Consider the following 16,800-nt stretch of genomic DNA (forward strand, 5'->3'; position numbering starts at 1 on the left):
TATACATGATATCGTTATAAGTATTCATGAACTAGAAAGTACCTATAAGAACTCAAAAATAAACCGAAATTTAAAATTTATTATATAGTACAATTAGTACAGTTGTAAGCAATTTACAATAGGTAAACTTAACTTTAAATTATCCTATATAATGAACATTAAGTTGTAAAAAGCCATTACTTATTATTCTTCAAAATTTACACTTAAGAAGTTAAGCATAATGGTGGAGGGCTGACACACGGAATCATGTAATGACAAATCATCGTAACGAATAGTCATAAGTCAAATCTATTAAATTAAATTTCTAGACGAATAAATATTTCGTTTTATCGGATAATGTAACAAATTAATAAAATCAAAATAGTCCAGAAAGCATAAAACACTTAACAGAATAGGAACTTACTTGTGGTAGAACAACCTTGCCATTCCCATCCTTTGCTTCTCTCCTCCCGAGAGAACATCCTTCCAATCAGCTACAACATCCCAGCCACCTTCTCGTGTTACTATGTGGCGAAGGTTGACAATATCCAGAAAATACTCCAAATCAGAGTCTTTTAAGCCCTTCTTGAGCATACTGGCTACAGTATCCGGATAAATAACTTGATCTCTAAGACTGCCCAACGACATATATGGTCTATAAAAATATAAGAATAACTTATTACTTCAAATTCAGTGTTAGTTAGCACTGAGCAACTTCTTACTCTAAACCTGTATTATATATATATATATCCCTATGTATATCTGAATATAATGCAATAATGAAATCTGGAGAAAAGTTGTGATGCTCAGCACCGAGGCTGTATCAAATGTGGACCTAAAACTTAATGCGCGATCAGAATCACATGTGCTCCCGCCAGAAATCGAATCCGGATCTCTTACATAATAGACGTGTGCGCTATCTATTTATCGCCAGGTACATTATTATTATTATTATTATTATTATTATTATTATTATTATTATTATTATTATTATTATTATTATTATTATTTTCATTTGATTTTAATTTACCTCCTCTTCAACACCACGATTAGGTGACCTACATTTTAAGTAAGATCCCAATCACATGAGCTCTCACAGGAAATCGAATCCGAGGCTTAACATAGTGGAATCCGAACCACAGAGCTCCCACCGGAAACCCATCTTCTCCCCACTCAATGAAATCAAACCCTGCAACGATATATTTTCCATTTTATAATAACGTATACTTACTTATCTTACATATATACCTTTTATTCTAAATAAACAAACGAATGCACATACTTCTCACTCAACACTACGTACAAGTAATGAAGGAGTGCGTACTCGACCAAGTAATTACTTCCTAATCTATGCTGATGTCACACCCTCAATCAAACAGAAGCCATTTTCTTCAATTTCATCAATAAAGTCAATGATCTTACCCAATAAACCCTGTTAAAAGCCCATATTTTGACTCCTCGGCCACTGACCCCCTTCTCCAAAATTTCAATAAGAACTCTTCCACACGGCCACACCAACACCCCTTCCGCCAAAAAATCACGTGACCACAAAAAACTAAGAAAATCTTCCCAAAAATGCCAAACAACGATGCAATTTCTGCTCCCTCCCCGTCTCCTTCACCCAAGAATACCAGTTTTATGCTATGAATGAGAACTCAACGGGTCAAGTTGTTGTTGTTTGCAGAGCCTGAATATGAAATAGCAAGACACCTGGACGATCATCGCTTCGAAACCCGTACTGTGCTGTATTCTTATGACCTATGTTCAGTTATGTATATCCTTTCTTTCTTCTTACCCGTTTCCACCCCATTTATCATCTTGTTTGTTATCTCTTGTAATTGTTGATTATTCTTTTAATGTAATCTGGATCTTGATCTCCGTATTATAAATCCTAGGACAGTAGTTTAGCCATCATTCCCCTTAAATTTATGTCACATTATGTGTACTCTGAGCTTAATTTTAATTAACACTACAGCACCTGCACACACACTTTAACGAATAAGCCAACTGGTGCTGCTGTAAGTGGTGACAGGCTTGTGGTATGATAAAACAATGATAAGAGCTAATTTCTTGCTTCTATTGTATCCTATTCTTACATTCGCACCAAAGTGTTGAAAGCTAACCAGTATATACATAAATAGATAAACAGATTGATTGATTTCACATCCATAGCTACCTTCTTTAAATGCGCTCTTATTATGTAGTGTCAAATACGAAATATATCATATTACAACTCTTTCAACACATCAATACGGAGATCACTTTCTTTCGTGCATACGATGATTCTAACTAGCCGAAATTTGCGATTGAATTCCGGTCTGCTATTCGTGCGCTTAAAACAATGACCACCATATTTGTCCGTCACAGGTCGGTACAGGGGAAAAGGTCTGCGCCGCTCACTAGGGAAACGGCTTAGCGAAAGATTCGGTGCATCTTTTTCAATTGTATACGACGTTGCTCATAACACAAAGAATAAGAAAAGTAACAATTTAAAGTTTATTTAAAAAGGAAGCTATTTATTTATTTATTTATTTATTACCAATTATTTGAATATACTTGAATATCTACAAAGTTGTAGGGTACTAATTTGCAATATCATTGACATTGTTTGCAGCCTCAGATAATAAACTAATAGATATTCTCACGTCTAAGTCATCGACTGACCTTGCGAAGCGAATTTTATTCATTCATAAGAAAAAAATGAACAATATAAAAACACAGTCATTTGATAGTACAGCGCTAATTTCTTGTATGCAAGTTCGTTATAGATTCAATAGTTATGCGTTTAGGGGGAAGCCCGAGGAAATTAACAGTTGAAAAAACATCTCCACAAATAAAACAAACTAAATTTTTATTACTGACAAGCAAGGTTTTCCAAGTGACACTGCGATTTCCTTGAAACTCCTGTAGTGAATAAAGGAACGTATTTTCTTTATATCGACCAACGTGAGGGATGAAGGGGTAAACATCCCCCTAAAGTGCGAACATAGGGCAATATAACACCTTTTAGCAAGGACATAAGTAGTAGGGTTGCCAGATTTTGTGAACGAAAAACCGGGATACCAATCCCAGGCTATGTATAAGGTGAGGGTTAGAATCAATTAATTACCTTTCTTTTCTAGATTACTACTCACAATTTTCCAGTTCATTCTATATACAGTTAATATAATGTAGCCCCACAATGGATGTATAAATAATGTAAAAAAGTAACATAAGAAGAGCTGCGTGGTGTCCCTTATTCCAAATTCCAATTTGTTGTATTTAACAGATCCTAATATAGCGAGCAAGAGCTTAAAATACTCCTTCGCAACAACACGGGTTTTCCTATTACCAATATTTTTCCACTAGTGTAAGTTTCTACTGGCAAAATTTATCTGATTTTGAGTTTAGCGTCCCTTTTAGAGCCCAGGTTATATGAGACGTGGACCTACTGATTTACAGGGAATCCGAACAACATGAGCTCCCTCTGGGAATGGAACGCGGGTGTCCCACGCCAAAGGCGCGTACACTAACCACTTAGACACGAGGGGACTGCAAAAAATATTATTTTATTATTGAGGTATTCTAAATTCCCCTCCCTTTGCTACAGTAATGTTCACAAACTTCTTGAACTCTTTTTTCACTAGGTCGTAACATATATACAGGCGCAGTTAATGTGATTTTCAAAAGAAAAGTACTGAAGCTAACAATAGACTTTGTCGCTGTAAGTCCTGCTTGAAAATAATAATGAAAGTGGAAATTTAAAATCAGGAGTCGGCATCTCTTTCAAGCACGTCTTATACGAAATGTCTGATGTAGTAGAATGGAAGTTTAAAGCAACATGTTCGGAGTAGGCAAAATCATCCAAGATATAATATGGTAACACTGTCACTATATTGTAACCAAAGAATATCATTATTCAGGAAATTATTGTCATAACCTTATGCCCACTCTCGAATATTTTCTAAAATCCTCTTTTTTTTCCCCGTCTGGAAGTTAAACAACCCATAGGACAAAAGAATGGATGTGATTTTCAAGTTGCTTCTTGTTTGTTTAGTAAAATTAATTAGCTACACAAATCTTTCAAAAATCTTTCGTTTTTAGTTGAGAGACTAGTTCTTGCAGGATGAATTTTTTTCAATCTGAAGAACGAGAACCGAGACAAACAGGCGTCCCGAAAGCCATTTTCGGGACAGTAAATTATTTCATTGAAAACCGGGACGTCTGGCAACCCTAATAACTAGGAACGCACAATGCGAATTTACCTAAAAGTCATGGAGTGAATAAAGGAATCAAAAGCAGAACAAATGCGTTTTTTATATAGGCTAACGTGAGGAATCAAGGGGTAAACACCAGCCTAATCTGCGAACATAAGCAATACACCTGTTACGAAGACCATAACTAGTTACGCCGTTAGAGATATACATCGGCTAATGTTGAAAATTAGCTATAAGTTTGGTCACTTTACGTAAAACAATATTGTGCGCCAATTTAAATACCCACAACTATGTTTTTGGGGCCGTAAATGAAGCGAAATTATGCTTCTGACTTGAATGGAGAGCCCACCACTGCAGATCTACGTCATGCCGCGGTAAATGTGCACCGACGGTGGTTTGAAAGTTCTGAAGCACGGCGAGCGACACCTCACGCAATTTGTCTTCGCACGTTCCATCTGAAGAGACTTGCTTTTCCCAACGGTGCGAATGTTTTCAGGAGGTTACTCTCTTGTGGTATCGCACAACGGACTGTAACGACAATCTCTTTCGTTTTCCACTCTTCCATAATTCAACTGCTTTCCTCTTGTATTCCAAGTCCACAGACTCGCCACTCATATCAGCGCAGGTCCCCGATGCTCTCCTCCGCACATATTCCCCGTAATCTTCATCTACTTCTCCAGAGTCGGTGATGGCACTTGACTCCATGACATACTCATCCAAACAAAAATGTACAGTAACGTCTTCGTTGTAAATTCGCGTGGCTCTACCAGCTGCATCATTGACCAATTCCCCGAGGTAGTCTCTGCCCTGTTTGGAGGTGGTTCTCGAATGTCGACAATAGCAAAATAGGTGCTAGTAGACGAATGACTTTTAGTGGATTTACATACATTTTGAATAAGGCCTTATAGCTTTATGACTTATTACGGCCCACTAAAATAATGATAAGCATGCCTTATTGAGCATATATATATATACCGTTCAGTGCACGTCATCAATGATATATAGGACACAAGGCATACGATTAACACATTGACTATTGTTCACTGATAACTTACCGCCACACTTGTACTTGAACGTATAGCTCTGAAGTACGCTTTACTCTGGTGAGATTGTATTTTTATTAATACGAGATAACACTCCACTTGCAACACGCTTATCAAGGATAAAACAAATTAAATCCAGTGTCCAATTGTGTTATGAATTCTTTGCAATTATAATTTAATTTCTAGTATCGTGTGATGTAATCATGCTCTAAACACTCAAGACATTGCTTTATAAAACAGGTATAAACAACAATTCAAACTGCAGTAACGAATTAAAATCCTCTCTCTTACTTTGGCCAATATTTACAAAAGATCAATCTAATGTTTTCCTTAAATCTCTCCACAGCAACAGGAATTCATAGCACTTCTCACATTGCATGGAGATGATGATGACAATATTCGTAACTGACTCGCCATTTGCCAGATGTATCGACTACTATTACGATGTTTTCCCCTTATTGTTTTTTTTCCTCTACGGATTTTAAAAGCGTCTAGCGAATCGACAGAATACGTTGCTTGTTATGGCCTTCCTACATGGTGTCATATTGCCCAGTGTTCGCAATTTATAGGGGTGTTTATCTCCTCCATCCCATACGCTGGCCGATATAAACAAACATGTTGCTCCCACTTTTAATTCCTTTATTCATTCCAGGAGTTTCAAGCAAATCCCCATTGTGCGTTGCTAGTTATGACCTTGTTAAAAGACTTCATATTGCTCCATGTTCGCACTTTAGAGGGATATTTACGCCCTTCATCCCCTACGTAGGCCGATAAAAAAAATCACGTATGTCCTATTTTTGATTCCTTTATTCACTCCAGGAATTTCAAGCAAATTCTCAATATGAATTAATAATTATGACGTTGCTAAAGTGTGTCATATTGCCCTATGTTCGCACATTAGGAGGGTGCTTTCTCCCTTCATTCCCCACGTTGGCCGATATATATATATATATATATATATATATATATACACCGGGTGCACCATTTATAATGTCCCACCTTTATAACAGAGGAACCAAGAGAGAGAGAGAGAGAAGCGAAACTTTGCACAAAGAAACTACAGGAAGGAGGACATCTATCCGTATATTGGGTACCATCACCAGGTGAACAGTGTTGCCAACCCAATATAAAGTTATGATTTTTTTAATGGAATCACCTAAATTTAATTTCATAATTCGAATCAGGAATGAAAACAGACGAAAGAGATGACACTCGCAGATCAGTGTTGCATACTTTTTGAAAAATAACGTTAAACATGTGTCAAATTTAAACGCCTTTAACACACACAAGGGATGAAGTAGGAACTATTTATGCACATTAAATTAAATACTGGGTAGAACTCTTCAAAATGACTTCAAGTTTAGAAGGATCAGTAAAACAGTGTTGCCACAACAGAAGAGAGAAAAGTTGAGTTTGGAAATAGTGCAATAACTTGGAAAAGGTCCCTGGTACAGTATGGTTTAAAATTCATGGGGCAAATCATTATGTTATAAAGTGTATTGTCGCGTTTATTTGAGATCGATAAGTCAAGTACTTATCGAGATATTCGGTACTCTGTAAAAGGTGAGAAATTTGTGCTGTACAAGATGGTAACGCTGTTTCGAAATTCCCTTTTTTCCCTCTGCGTTGGACGAATGTTAAAGTAGTAATCTGTGACAGAAGTTATATTCTGTGACCTGCCGAACTAAAGCAAACACTTAAAATAAGGAAATAATATTTTTGTGTTTCATGATTTTTATAATGCATGTCACGAATAATTGTTTCTTGATCATAAATATTTATTTATTTAATTTAATTTCTTTCTCCTGAATATGTTAGAAAAAACAATAAAACGAAACTATAAAATAAATTTGTAAATATAAATATAAATATTTGAAATTTGTAAATATAAAACTATATTTACAAAACTATACTTTTTGTAAATATAGTCTACTTTTAGGGGCAATTTTAGAAATTTTCATATAATTTAGCCTCAAATTGTATTTGGACCCCTCAGAACGCTTTAGACACTTCCCGAAATAAATTCCTGCGTACGTACCTGGGTCCAGGTATAAGTACGAGGGTAATTTTTAAAGTCTTGTACATAGCCCATGCACGACCGTTTGAGTGGTTTGATCCAGTTCACTTTTAGGTTAGTTGTGGGTCAGAGTTTTGGCTTCACGATTGTTTCTGTGTTTTCTGGTTTGCGTAGCTGTGTTGTGAGAAATTCAGTGGTGAACCCGACTGAGGTTGGATTACACATGATAAGCGTTCCTATAGCAAAATCAAAATCCTATGTGGAAAGAATCCAACTGAAATTTACAATGCTTTGCGGGAGGTTTGTGGAAATAGTGTAATGGATCATAGCACTGTATTACGGTGCTCAGCTCGTTTTCGTGAAGGTCGTGTAAGCACTGCGTGCACCCCAAGAAGTGAAAGCCTTCAACTGCGACAGGCTGCACTTCTGAGATTATTGTGAATGACATTTTGAGAGAGGATCGACGAAAACATGTAAGAAAATTGCATATGAAGCCAAAATGTCTGTCACTTCAGTTTACAGAATCATTACTTAGAATCTGAAGATAAAGATGAGATGGCTTCCGCATGATCTGAGTAAAGAGCAGAAAGTATGTCGTAAAAGAATCGCAGAAAAATTGCTTCAACGTTAACAAATAAAAGGAAATAAGTTTTTACGAAGAACTGTTGCAATTGATGAAACCTGGATACGACAGTTTGAACCAGAACTGAAGTTTCAGTGGTCACAATAAAACAGTTCAGACTCTTCACTCCCGAAGAAATTCCGCCGGCAACAATCAAAGGTTTAACTCACAATGATCTTCGCGTATGATACAAATGGAGAGATGGCTACAATAGTGTATCACATGGGACGTCTGTACCAGGCGTATACTACAAGCTGTTTCTGCAAAATTTTTTGCGCTCGAAAATTCGTGAAAGAAATCCTGATATGCTTGCAGCTGGTGTCCTCATTCTGAAAGATTATGCAAGGCAGCATACTGCTCTACAAGTAAGGTGACACTTAACAAGTATGGATGGGAAATACTTCTCTTCCCAATATAGTCCTGATTTGAGCCCACTAGATTTGTTCCCCAAATTAAAATGACCACTCTGTGGAAAATGTTTTGAATCGATTGACGAAGCTTTAAGTGAGGTGACCCGGGTGATCAAACATCTCAACAATGAAGGTGTCCCATCCAGAATACAGAATTTACAAAATATTGAGAAGCTGTCGTAAACAAGTATTGAAGGCCTGTAAAGATATTTTGTCCAAAATTCCATAATAACTTTCAGTGTGCAGAACTTTTGAAATGACTATCGTACAATATATTGGAAAAAATATTCCGAACAGTTGCTAGGACATAATATTGTACGTAACGGCACATATAAACACTAAATGCAAACATTAGAAACTATTGGTATCATAACAAATAACAGTATATGAATCTAATTTCGTAATAATGTTTGCAAAATTTGCAGATCGCAAACGAACGCAAATAATAAAATATATAATTATAATTGTATAGGGCTACCAAGTACAGCAAAAAAGCCAAACTTTACATTTCGTAACACAATCCACTGCAGAATGAAGCAGTATAAACCATTTTAAGACATTCATTAATTACGACCCAGCTGGTGCGTATGTAAGAGAAAACTTGAACCTGCGATTTTTATGATATTAATGCACAATTAACATATTTTTACGTTTGGTGAAGTATCATAGAACGAGTTTACCAAATGTATACTTTGCTAAGCTAACCAAAGCCAACCTACCTATCCTAACACATATTTTATGTTCAAGGACAAAAAGAAAGAAAAATAAAACACCTAAGTAAAATTTTAGTGAACTCCATCAGTAAAACATATCACGTATTGTTGTGCGTGAGCCTGTGTACAGCACATTGTCAGTCAGTCTTACTACTTGCATTCCGCTCAATTTATTTACCTTTGAATTTATAATAAATATGGTTCTGGTTTACTTTTGGTGCACCAAATTTTGAAAGATTTACAGGAAAAATTCCGTACTTCGTATGAAAAGACACATATATAAAGAACAAATTTCTGCAAGCGATAGAGTTAAATACAAAGTAATACACCTGTGTTTTATTTTACAAGTGTAGGTTACTAGTGTAAAATCCTTACGAGTACTTTACTACGGATAAAATAAGAGTGCATATAAATGATGGTTGTATTAGAAACTATTTTCTACCGGTGCTGTATATGTGCACAGTGTACAGAAGTTGTATTTTATGTTTACAAGTGGAACGCTACAAGTATGAAGCCGTGACAAGTATTATTGAAACTCATATCTGCCAAAATCCACTCGTTTTCACTATTCTAATTTTTGCATATATTGCATCGCTGACGCATCTTCTCCCTTCGGACGCACCCCCTGCCGTGACTCGGTTAGATAGCATTCGTGCTTTTTAGTGGCCTACTAGCACAGGTTGTTTCTTGTTTCTTGTTTTATGCATACATCCGGGCGCAGTATTTACACGGAAATCCTAGAAGAATTTTAATTTTTCAACAATTGATTATGATAGTCGTTTTGAAATTTAACTATGCAATTTGAAATGTTTTCATGTCGGCCAGCACAAATCATTTAGTAAACAATAAGAACAAATTAGTGAAAGAATTGTAGCTTTTGAAAAATTATTCCGAGTGGTGCGGCAAAAGTAAACCTGAACGACAAATATTCCTAAAAATGTGCTTAAAACATTATGTCGAGCTTCACATGAAAGGCAGTAGCGCGTTTCAAACTTATTCGATGAAATGTAACTACACATTCAATAAATGAGCTGACAAATACAGAAGATAACATGCAGTATGACAAGCTGGCGGCAAAGTAGAAATTTAAAAAATACACGAATTTTATGGTACATATAATTATGTATTTACAGAAAAATTCCTATTTCAGTGGTGCATATAGGGTACAACTCATACAGCTAACCTTTGCAGAGATTTGTAATATGAAATCTGTGAGTTTTACGTCCCAGGATTATGCCGGTTAGGCTAAAGGAGACGATGATGATGAATAATGAATGAAATGGTGGAATGAAGAAAGTGGGAAGAAACGGGAGAACCCCGAGAAAACCCACGCACACGGTGTTTGTCCACCACAAAGTTCACTTGGTGGGGGCTGGGATCGAACCCGGGACCCCAAGCACCAATGGTGAATACTCTACCACTGAGCCACCGCGGCCCCGAGATTTATAATATGGTAGCAAAATAATAATAAATAAAAAATATTGTTAGGGCCAATGACTTTAAAATTTTAAGTTGCTAAGTGAGAGTTCATATGTACTAAATATACTACACAAAGAAATTTGTTTTTTGAACTGATGGGTAATGCGAAAGACTTGGGGAACTATTCCGTTATAGATTGCGTCAACGCAAAGCAATGTTTACCATATTGTTAGTGATCATTGGCATAGCAGTTATAGTGACTTTTTGCACTTCTTTTATGTACAATCCGCGGCAAAAAAACCTGCAAGATGAGCATATAAGTTTATTGTGAAATGACGAAGTCTTTTGCTCCAAAATAAGTGTGCACGGGAGGAGGCAGAGGTTTATCCTGGCGTGATTTGTTCCACTTAGACGTGATGTTCATTCCCTGTGCTGTTAGGTGTAGTTTCACAATAAACTTACATCCTCATGTTGCAGGTTTTTTGCCGCGGATTGTACAATTTCTTGAACATTGCTTCCGAATGATCCCCTTAGACGTATGTTAGCAAACGAAGGAAGTGGGTAATTATCTTGGTTACACCACTTGCCTACACCCACCAGCTACAACACAGCCAAAGAAATTGTGCTTGGAAACCATCTTTTGTATTGCTTCAATTGCATAAAAAAAGTTACTTATTTCATTCATTCGTGTTTAAAAAAGAAATGGTAAAAAGTCGGTAATATTTACAGATAATAATGAATTGTTTCGATATTACTCTCCTAAAATTGCACGAGAATAAGTATATTCATCGCACGAAATAGCTATTAGGTAACTTTCGTAAACGTATTTCTACCATCTTGTTGAAATGTGAATTCGTATTACTAACTCAAGAATAATTTATATCCACATTACGTTTAATTAGTCCCTTCAAGAACTCAAATGAATTTCATTTCATTCTATGTCCATTTATTAATGTTTTATTTCGTTTTATTCATTTCTTCACGATTTCTCCAACGCAGAGGGAAAAAAGGGAATTTTGAAACAGCGTTACCATCTTGTACAGCACAAAATTCTCACCTTTTACAGAGTACCGAATATCTCGATAAGTACTTGACTTATCGATCTCAAATAAACGCGACAATACTCCTTATAACATAATGATTTGCTCCATGAATTTTAAACCATACTGTACTAGGGACCTTTTCCAAGTTATTGCACTATTTCCAAACTCAACTTTTCTCTCTTCTGTTGTGGCAACACTGTTTTACTGATCCTTCTAAACTTGAAGTCATTTTGAAGAGTTCTACCCAGTATTTAATTTAATGTGCATAAATAGTTCCTACTTCATCCCTTGTGTGTGTTAAAGGCGTTTAAATTTGACACATGTTTAACGTTATTTTTCAAAAAGTATGCAACACTGATCTGCGAGTGTCATCTCTTTCGTCTTTGTTTTTATTCCTGATTCAAATTATGAAATTAAATTTAGGTGATTCCATTAAAAAAATCATAACTTTATATTGGGTTGGCAACACTGTTCACCTGGTGATGGTACCCAATATACGCATAGATGTTCTCCTTCCTGTAGTTTCTTTGTGCAAAGTTTCGCTTCTCTCTCTCTCTCTCTCTCTCTCTTGGTTCCTCTGTTATAAAGGTGGGACTTTATAAATGGTGCACCCGGTATATATATATATATATATATATATATATATATATATATACACACGTATATCCTACTTTTGATTCCTTTATTAACTACAGAAGTTTCAAGTAAATCGGGGTGTGACTTGGAATATCTTGCTTTTGAATTCAACATAAGGACGCACAAATTTATGATGATAATCATGTCAGTGAGTTTTCTGAGAACTGAGTGCTATTATCGAACTACTTTACATATTAACAATATTCTTACACCATAATATCTTCGCGCATACTGTCGTTTTCTTTAGTCCATGGAACGCACTCGTAAATTGTGTATAACTTCCTCCATGTTCACTCTGGAATTGTCATTTAAACAACAAATATTTTTTTGACCAGAGTACGCATTTCTTTATTAAAAATAAATTATTTCGTAACAGTTTCTATAACGTAACGTTTTCTTCCTCAGATGTTAATATGTATGTTCATATTAATGTTGGTAATAGAGACGACATAATATTAAATTGTTGATATCAGGACTCATAGTGGTCTGGTCTCTTGTAAATAGTTGAAAAGTGACCTAAAGCACACGAAGAAGTGACTAAAAGCACACGAAAATGTGACGAAAATCTCATGATGCCCCATTTTTCCTTTGTCAATTTATCAATCACCTCTCTCTTTGTTGTTTTATCTTTTCTTCTTTACTACTTCTTTTTGAGCTTCCTCCTTTCTTAGGTTTTCGAAGTATGTTTTGTAGTTACGGTAAGGAGACTTAGCAGATAAAAGAAGCTCCTGAGTAAGTGGAACCAGTTCTCGCCTATTTCCGAATTTCTTCATTCCAGACTTTATATTTAACTTATTACTGAGAGTTCTCAAAGCCATGCAATATTCAAATTCATCACCTACTACTAAGAACATACAAGAAGCATAACACAAAACGAACATGATGAACCACACACACACACACACAACGTTGACCGGAGCGTTAACTATTACGAGAGAAAACTAAAAGACTATTATGATAGAAGAAAGAATAGACACAGAAAGGTTCTCAACCCCACCCTGAGAGCTTAAGCATCCACCAACCATCCACTGTGCTTTAGAAAGAATAAAAGCTGAAGTGAGAATAAAACTGACTGTTTCACATGTGGCAGCAAGAATAAAAGCTGAAGTGAGAATAAAACTGACTGTTTCACATGTGGCAGCAAGTACTGAAGCTTTCAGAAGCGTAATGAGTAACAAGTTTCTGCCTTTTTTCCATTTATTTTTACATTTTTCTTAGAAGACTGCCAATCCAAAACATAAATCACACGAAAAAGTCACGTTACCTCCCAAAAACGTTAACTTTTAGTAACAACTTTGAAAAAAAAAGTAACTTTTAGTTCAACAAGTGACTCGCTATGAGCCCTGTGATATTCATTGTTGCTTATTATATAATTTCAAATTTATATTATGTAACAATACGATATTATTATAATTTACCGTTTCATTTAAATATATATATAAAACTGGCAGAATCTTAAAAACCTTAGTGGGTGGTAATCGGAACTGTCCGAACAATCATATCCTCTTACTAGCGACATTGTGACTTAACTTACGTTCAACGACGTTGCCATAGCTTTGGTCCCCAATACATTGTGATTAATGGCTTACACATGTGGGTTTTTTCTTTCTATATAGAGAAGGGGGAAATAAACAAACACTGACCAACTTGGAACTTGCCTGCATATATAGATCATTCCTTCTCAATGGAAAAAGAAATATTCTGTTGAAAGCAGGTTGAAAGTGTCAAATAACAAAGCAACATCAAGCACTCGGAGTTTCCAGACTACTTTTTTCTTCGCCAAAACATTTGAGACATTCCATAAATTATTCATGTGACGGAGAAGATCAGCTTTTGCTCACCCCCTATTTTCGCCGAGAGCTGCCGTCCAGTTCGAAATTTGTTCCTCTCCAAAGGAAGAAGGAAGATTTTTCCACTCAAGGTGTCAAATAACAAAACAACACAAACCATTCGGAGTTTCCACGCTACATTTTTTTCTTTTTCGCCAAAACCATTCTCAAGTGAGAGAGAGGAATACGCACTCGGGCACTCCTCTGGTCGAGAATTGTCAGCTAGCTAGAATTTCTTGGCAACACCGGATTTTGGAGAAAATATCTGTTTCACTACCATGTAGTAGGAGGAGAAGGCTAATAGGTCAATTTTTCATACCTCCCCCCAAGGTTTTTAAGATGTTTCAAAAAGTCTATATTATATATATAATGAAATTTTTGAGTTTTACGTCCCACTGTTATGCCGGTTAGGTTAAAGATGAATGAGAGATGAATGAAATGGTGGAATGAAGAAAGTGGGAAGAAACGGGAGAGCCCCGAGAAAATCCACTCACATGGTGTTTGTCCACCACCAAGTTAACTTGGCGTAATATATTTATATATAATCACTATAATTATCATTTTTCTCTTTCTTTTCTTCTTATTCCCAAATATCAATTTATTTCCTAATTTCCGTGAATTTTTATTCTTCAATTCTTTCTAACAACCTATCCGATAATTCATTAATTTAAAGTCCATTTCTTCAATTCATTATTCTTTCTCTTTTTTCTCTCTTAATCCATCTCGCTTCTTTCCACTTTCTTATGAATGTTCTATTCTCTTTTTCTAAACCTTGTACACCTTCCCAATTTATATCATGTCCTGTTTCTTTTCATGTTTATATATCGCGTTATTTTTTCTTTTAAGTCTTACTTCATCCTTATATATCCTTATATAAAAATAACAACAAAGGAGTGGCAGCGAAAACTTCGGATTTTGACACAAAAGGCGCAATTCGATTGCTAAGCTCAGATGACACATTGGCCCCAGTGAACGAGGAGATCTATAAGCTTCTCACCAACAAATATCCCATGCCATCTAGAAAACTCTCGTTTCCAGATCCTCCTTTAGAAAGTGACCCTGTTTTAACGGTGGATGCTAAGATGGTTTCGAGAGCTATCTACAGTTTTCCCAGTGGTTCAGCTCCAGGCATTAATGGCTTATCTCCACAACATCTAAAGGATATGTTATCCAAATCGGTAGGGGAAGCAGCTGAAATATTATTGGATAACCTAACGAGGTTAATTAATCTTATTCTGGGAGGAAGAGTGCCTCAAGATATACCAAAATATTTCTTTGGAGCCACATTTTGTGCACTCCGTAAGGAAGAAGGCGGAATTCGTCTATTAGCTGTAGGTTGCACCTTAAGAAGATTGGCCTCTAAGCTCGCATGCTCCAGTGTTTATCAGCAATGCTCCTCCTATTTCCAGCCCAACCAACAAGGGTTCGCAAAGAAAAGAGGGTGTGAAGCAATTATCAATTTAACTCGAACTTTTATCAAGAACCATGAAAATTCACAGCACGTCATTCTCAAAATAGACTATAAAAATGCCTTTAATACAGTGGAACGTGATATCATGTTAAGTAAAATAAAGCAACAGCTCCCTGCCACCTATCCCTTTTTCTGGCAAAGTTCTGCTTGTCCATCAATGCTGTTTTCTGGAGAGAAAAAAATCTTATCCAGGTCGATTGCCAACAATTGGATCCCGCTGGCCCAATGCTTTTCAGCTTATCAATCCATCCTATAGTTCGCAAATTATTATCTGAACTAAACTTATTTTATCTGGATGATGGTACTTTGGGTGGGTCCCCACAATCCGTTTTTCAGGATGTGAATATTTTATTAGCGGAATCTAAACGCATTGGTTTAGAAGTTAATCCCTCTAAATGTGAACTGTTTTTCACATCTGGACAAGTGGATCCCTCTATTGTATCACAATATCAACAGCTTCTTCCCGGTATTCGAACAGTTAATGCGAACCAGTTATTTCTTTTAGGTGCTCTACTGCATGAAACAGGATAGGAAATAGCTTTTAATGAGCACCTAAATCCGTTTAAAAATGTTATTGAACGTTTAAAAATTTTACCATTTCACTTGGCATATTTCCTTCTAAAAAATTGCATGGGTATACCACAGTTACAATATTTTCTTCGAACTATTCCAACATGGTATATGCCATCTCTACTTCTCCAAATGGATGCCTGCCTGAAAAAAGCATTACAGTCTATCGTAAATACATCCATGAATGAAATACAATGGACACAAGCTAGTCTTCCAATTCGTATAGGAGGTTTGAACATCCGCAGAGTCTCCGACCTCAGTCTTCCAGCTTTTGTTTCCTCTTGTTATGGGGTGAAACCACTCATCTCCAACATTCTTAGCACTCCTGTTGATGATGTGGTCATTTATCATTTGACAGAGGTAACTGACGTATGGAAGTTCTTATTTGGAAATGACATACCATCCACATTGGAGATACAGAAAAGTTGGGACAAAATAATAATAAAATCAATTATTGAACAAGAGTTAGTCTTGGATAATGTATTTGATATAGCTCGCTTTAAGGCATTACAAGAAAAAGAATCTGGCGCATGGTTGCAATCAATTCCATCGAGGAATATTGGAACTCTCATGGGTAACAATTCTTTTCGTCTTTCTATTGCTCTACGCCTTGGCATGAACATGTGTAAAAAATTTACATGCATTTGTCGGGAGCAGGTCAATGAAAAGCAGGGTGGATTGATTTAAATCAGTCTGATTTAAATCACGATTTAAATCACTTGATTTTTTAAATAAAACTTGTTGATTTAAATCAAATTCCGAAATAAATTAAAGTGGAAATAAGTAAAATCCAGCCTATGTTGTGTTATTTCAATTATGGAAGATAATCATAATACAGTAAGATGCAAATGT

The 16,800-nt window shown here is 36.0% G+C and overlaps 1 protein-coding gene across 1 annotated transcript in view; it reads right to left on the reverse strand.

The window, feature by feature from the left end:
- Abcd1 (ATP binding cassette subfamily D) overlaps window positions 1-16,800 on the reverse strand; it is a 632,582-nt gene that overhangs the window by 337,232 nt on the left and 278,550 nt on the right. Inside the window, exon 7 of the mRNA XM_081759525.1 lies at window positions 404-634. Coding sequence (XP_081615651.1) covers window positions 404-634 — 231 coding nt within the window. The remainder of the gene's footprint in view (window positions 1-403; window positions 635-16,800) is intronic.

This window comes from Thermobia domestica, chromosome 5 (assembly GCF_964235325.1).
Source record: "Thermobia domestica chromosome 5, izTheDome1.hap1.1, whole genome shotgun sequence".
Taxonomy (NCBI): domain Eukaryota; kingdom Metazoa; phylum Arthropoda; class Insecta; order Zygentoma; family Lepismatidae; genus Thermobia; species Thermobia domestica.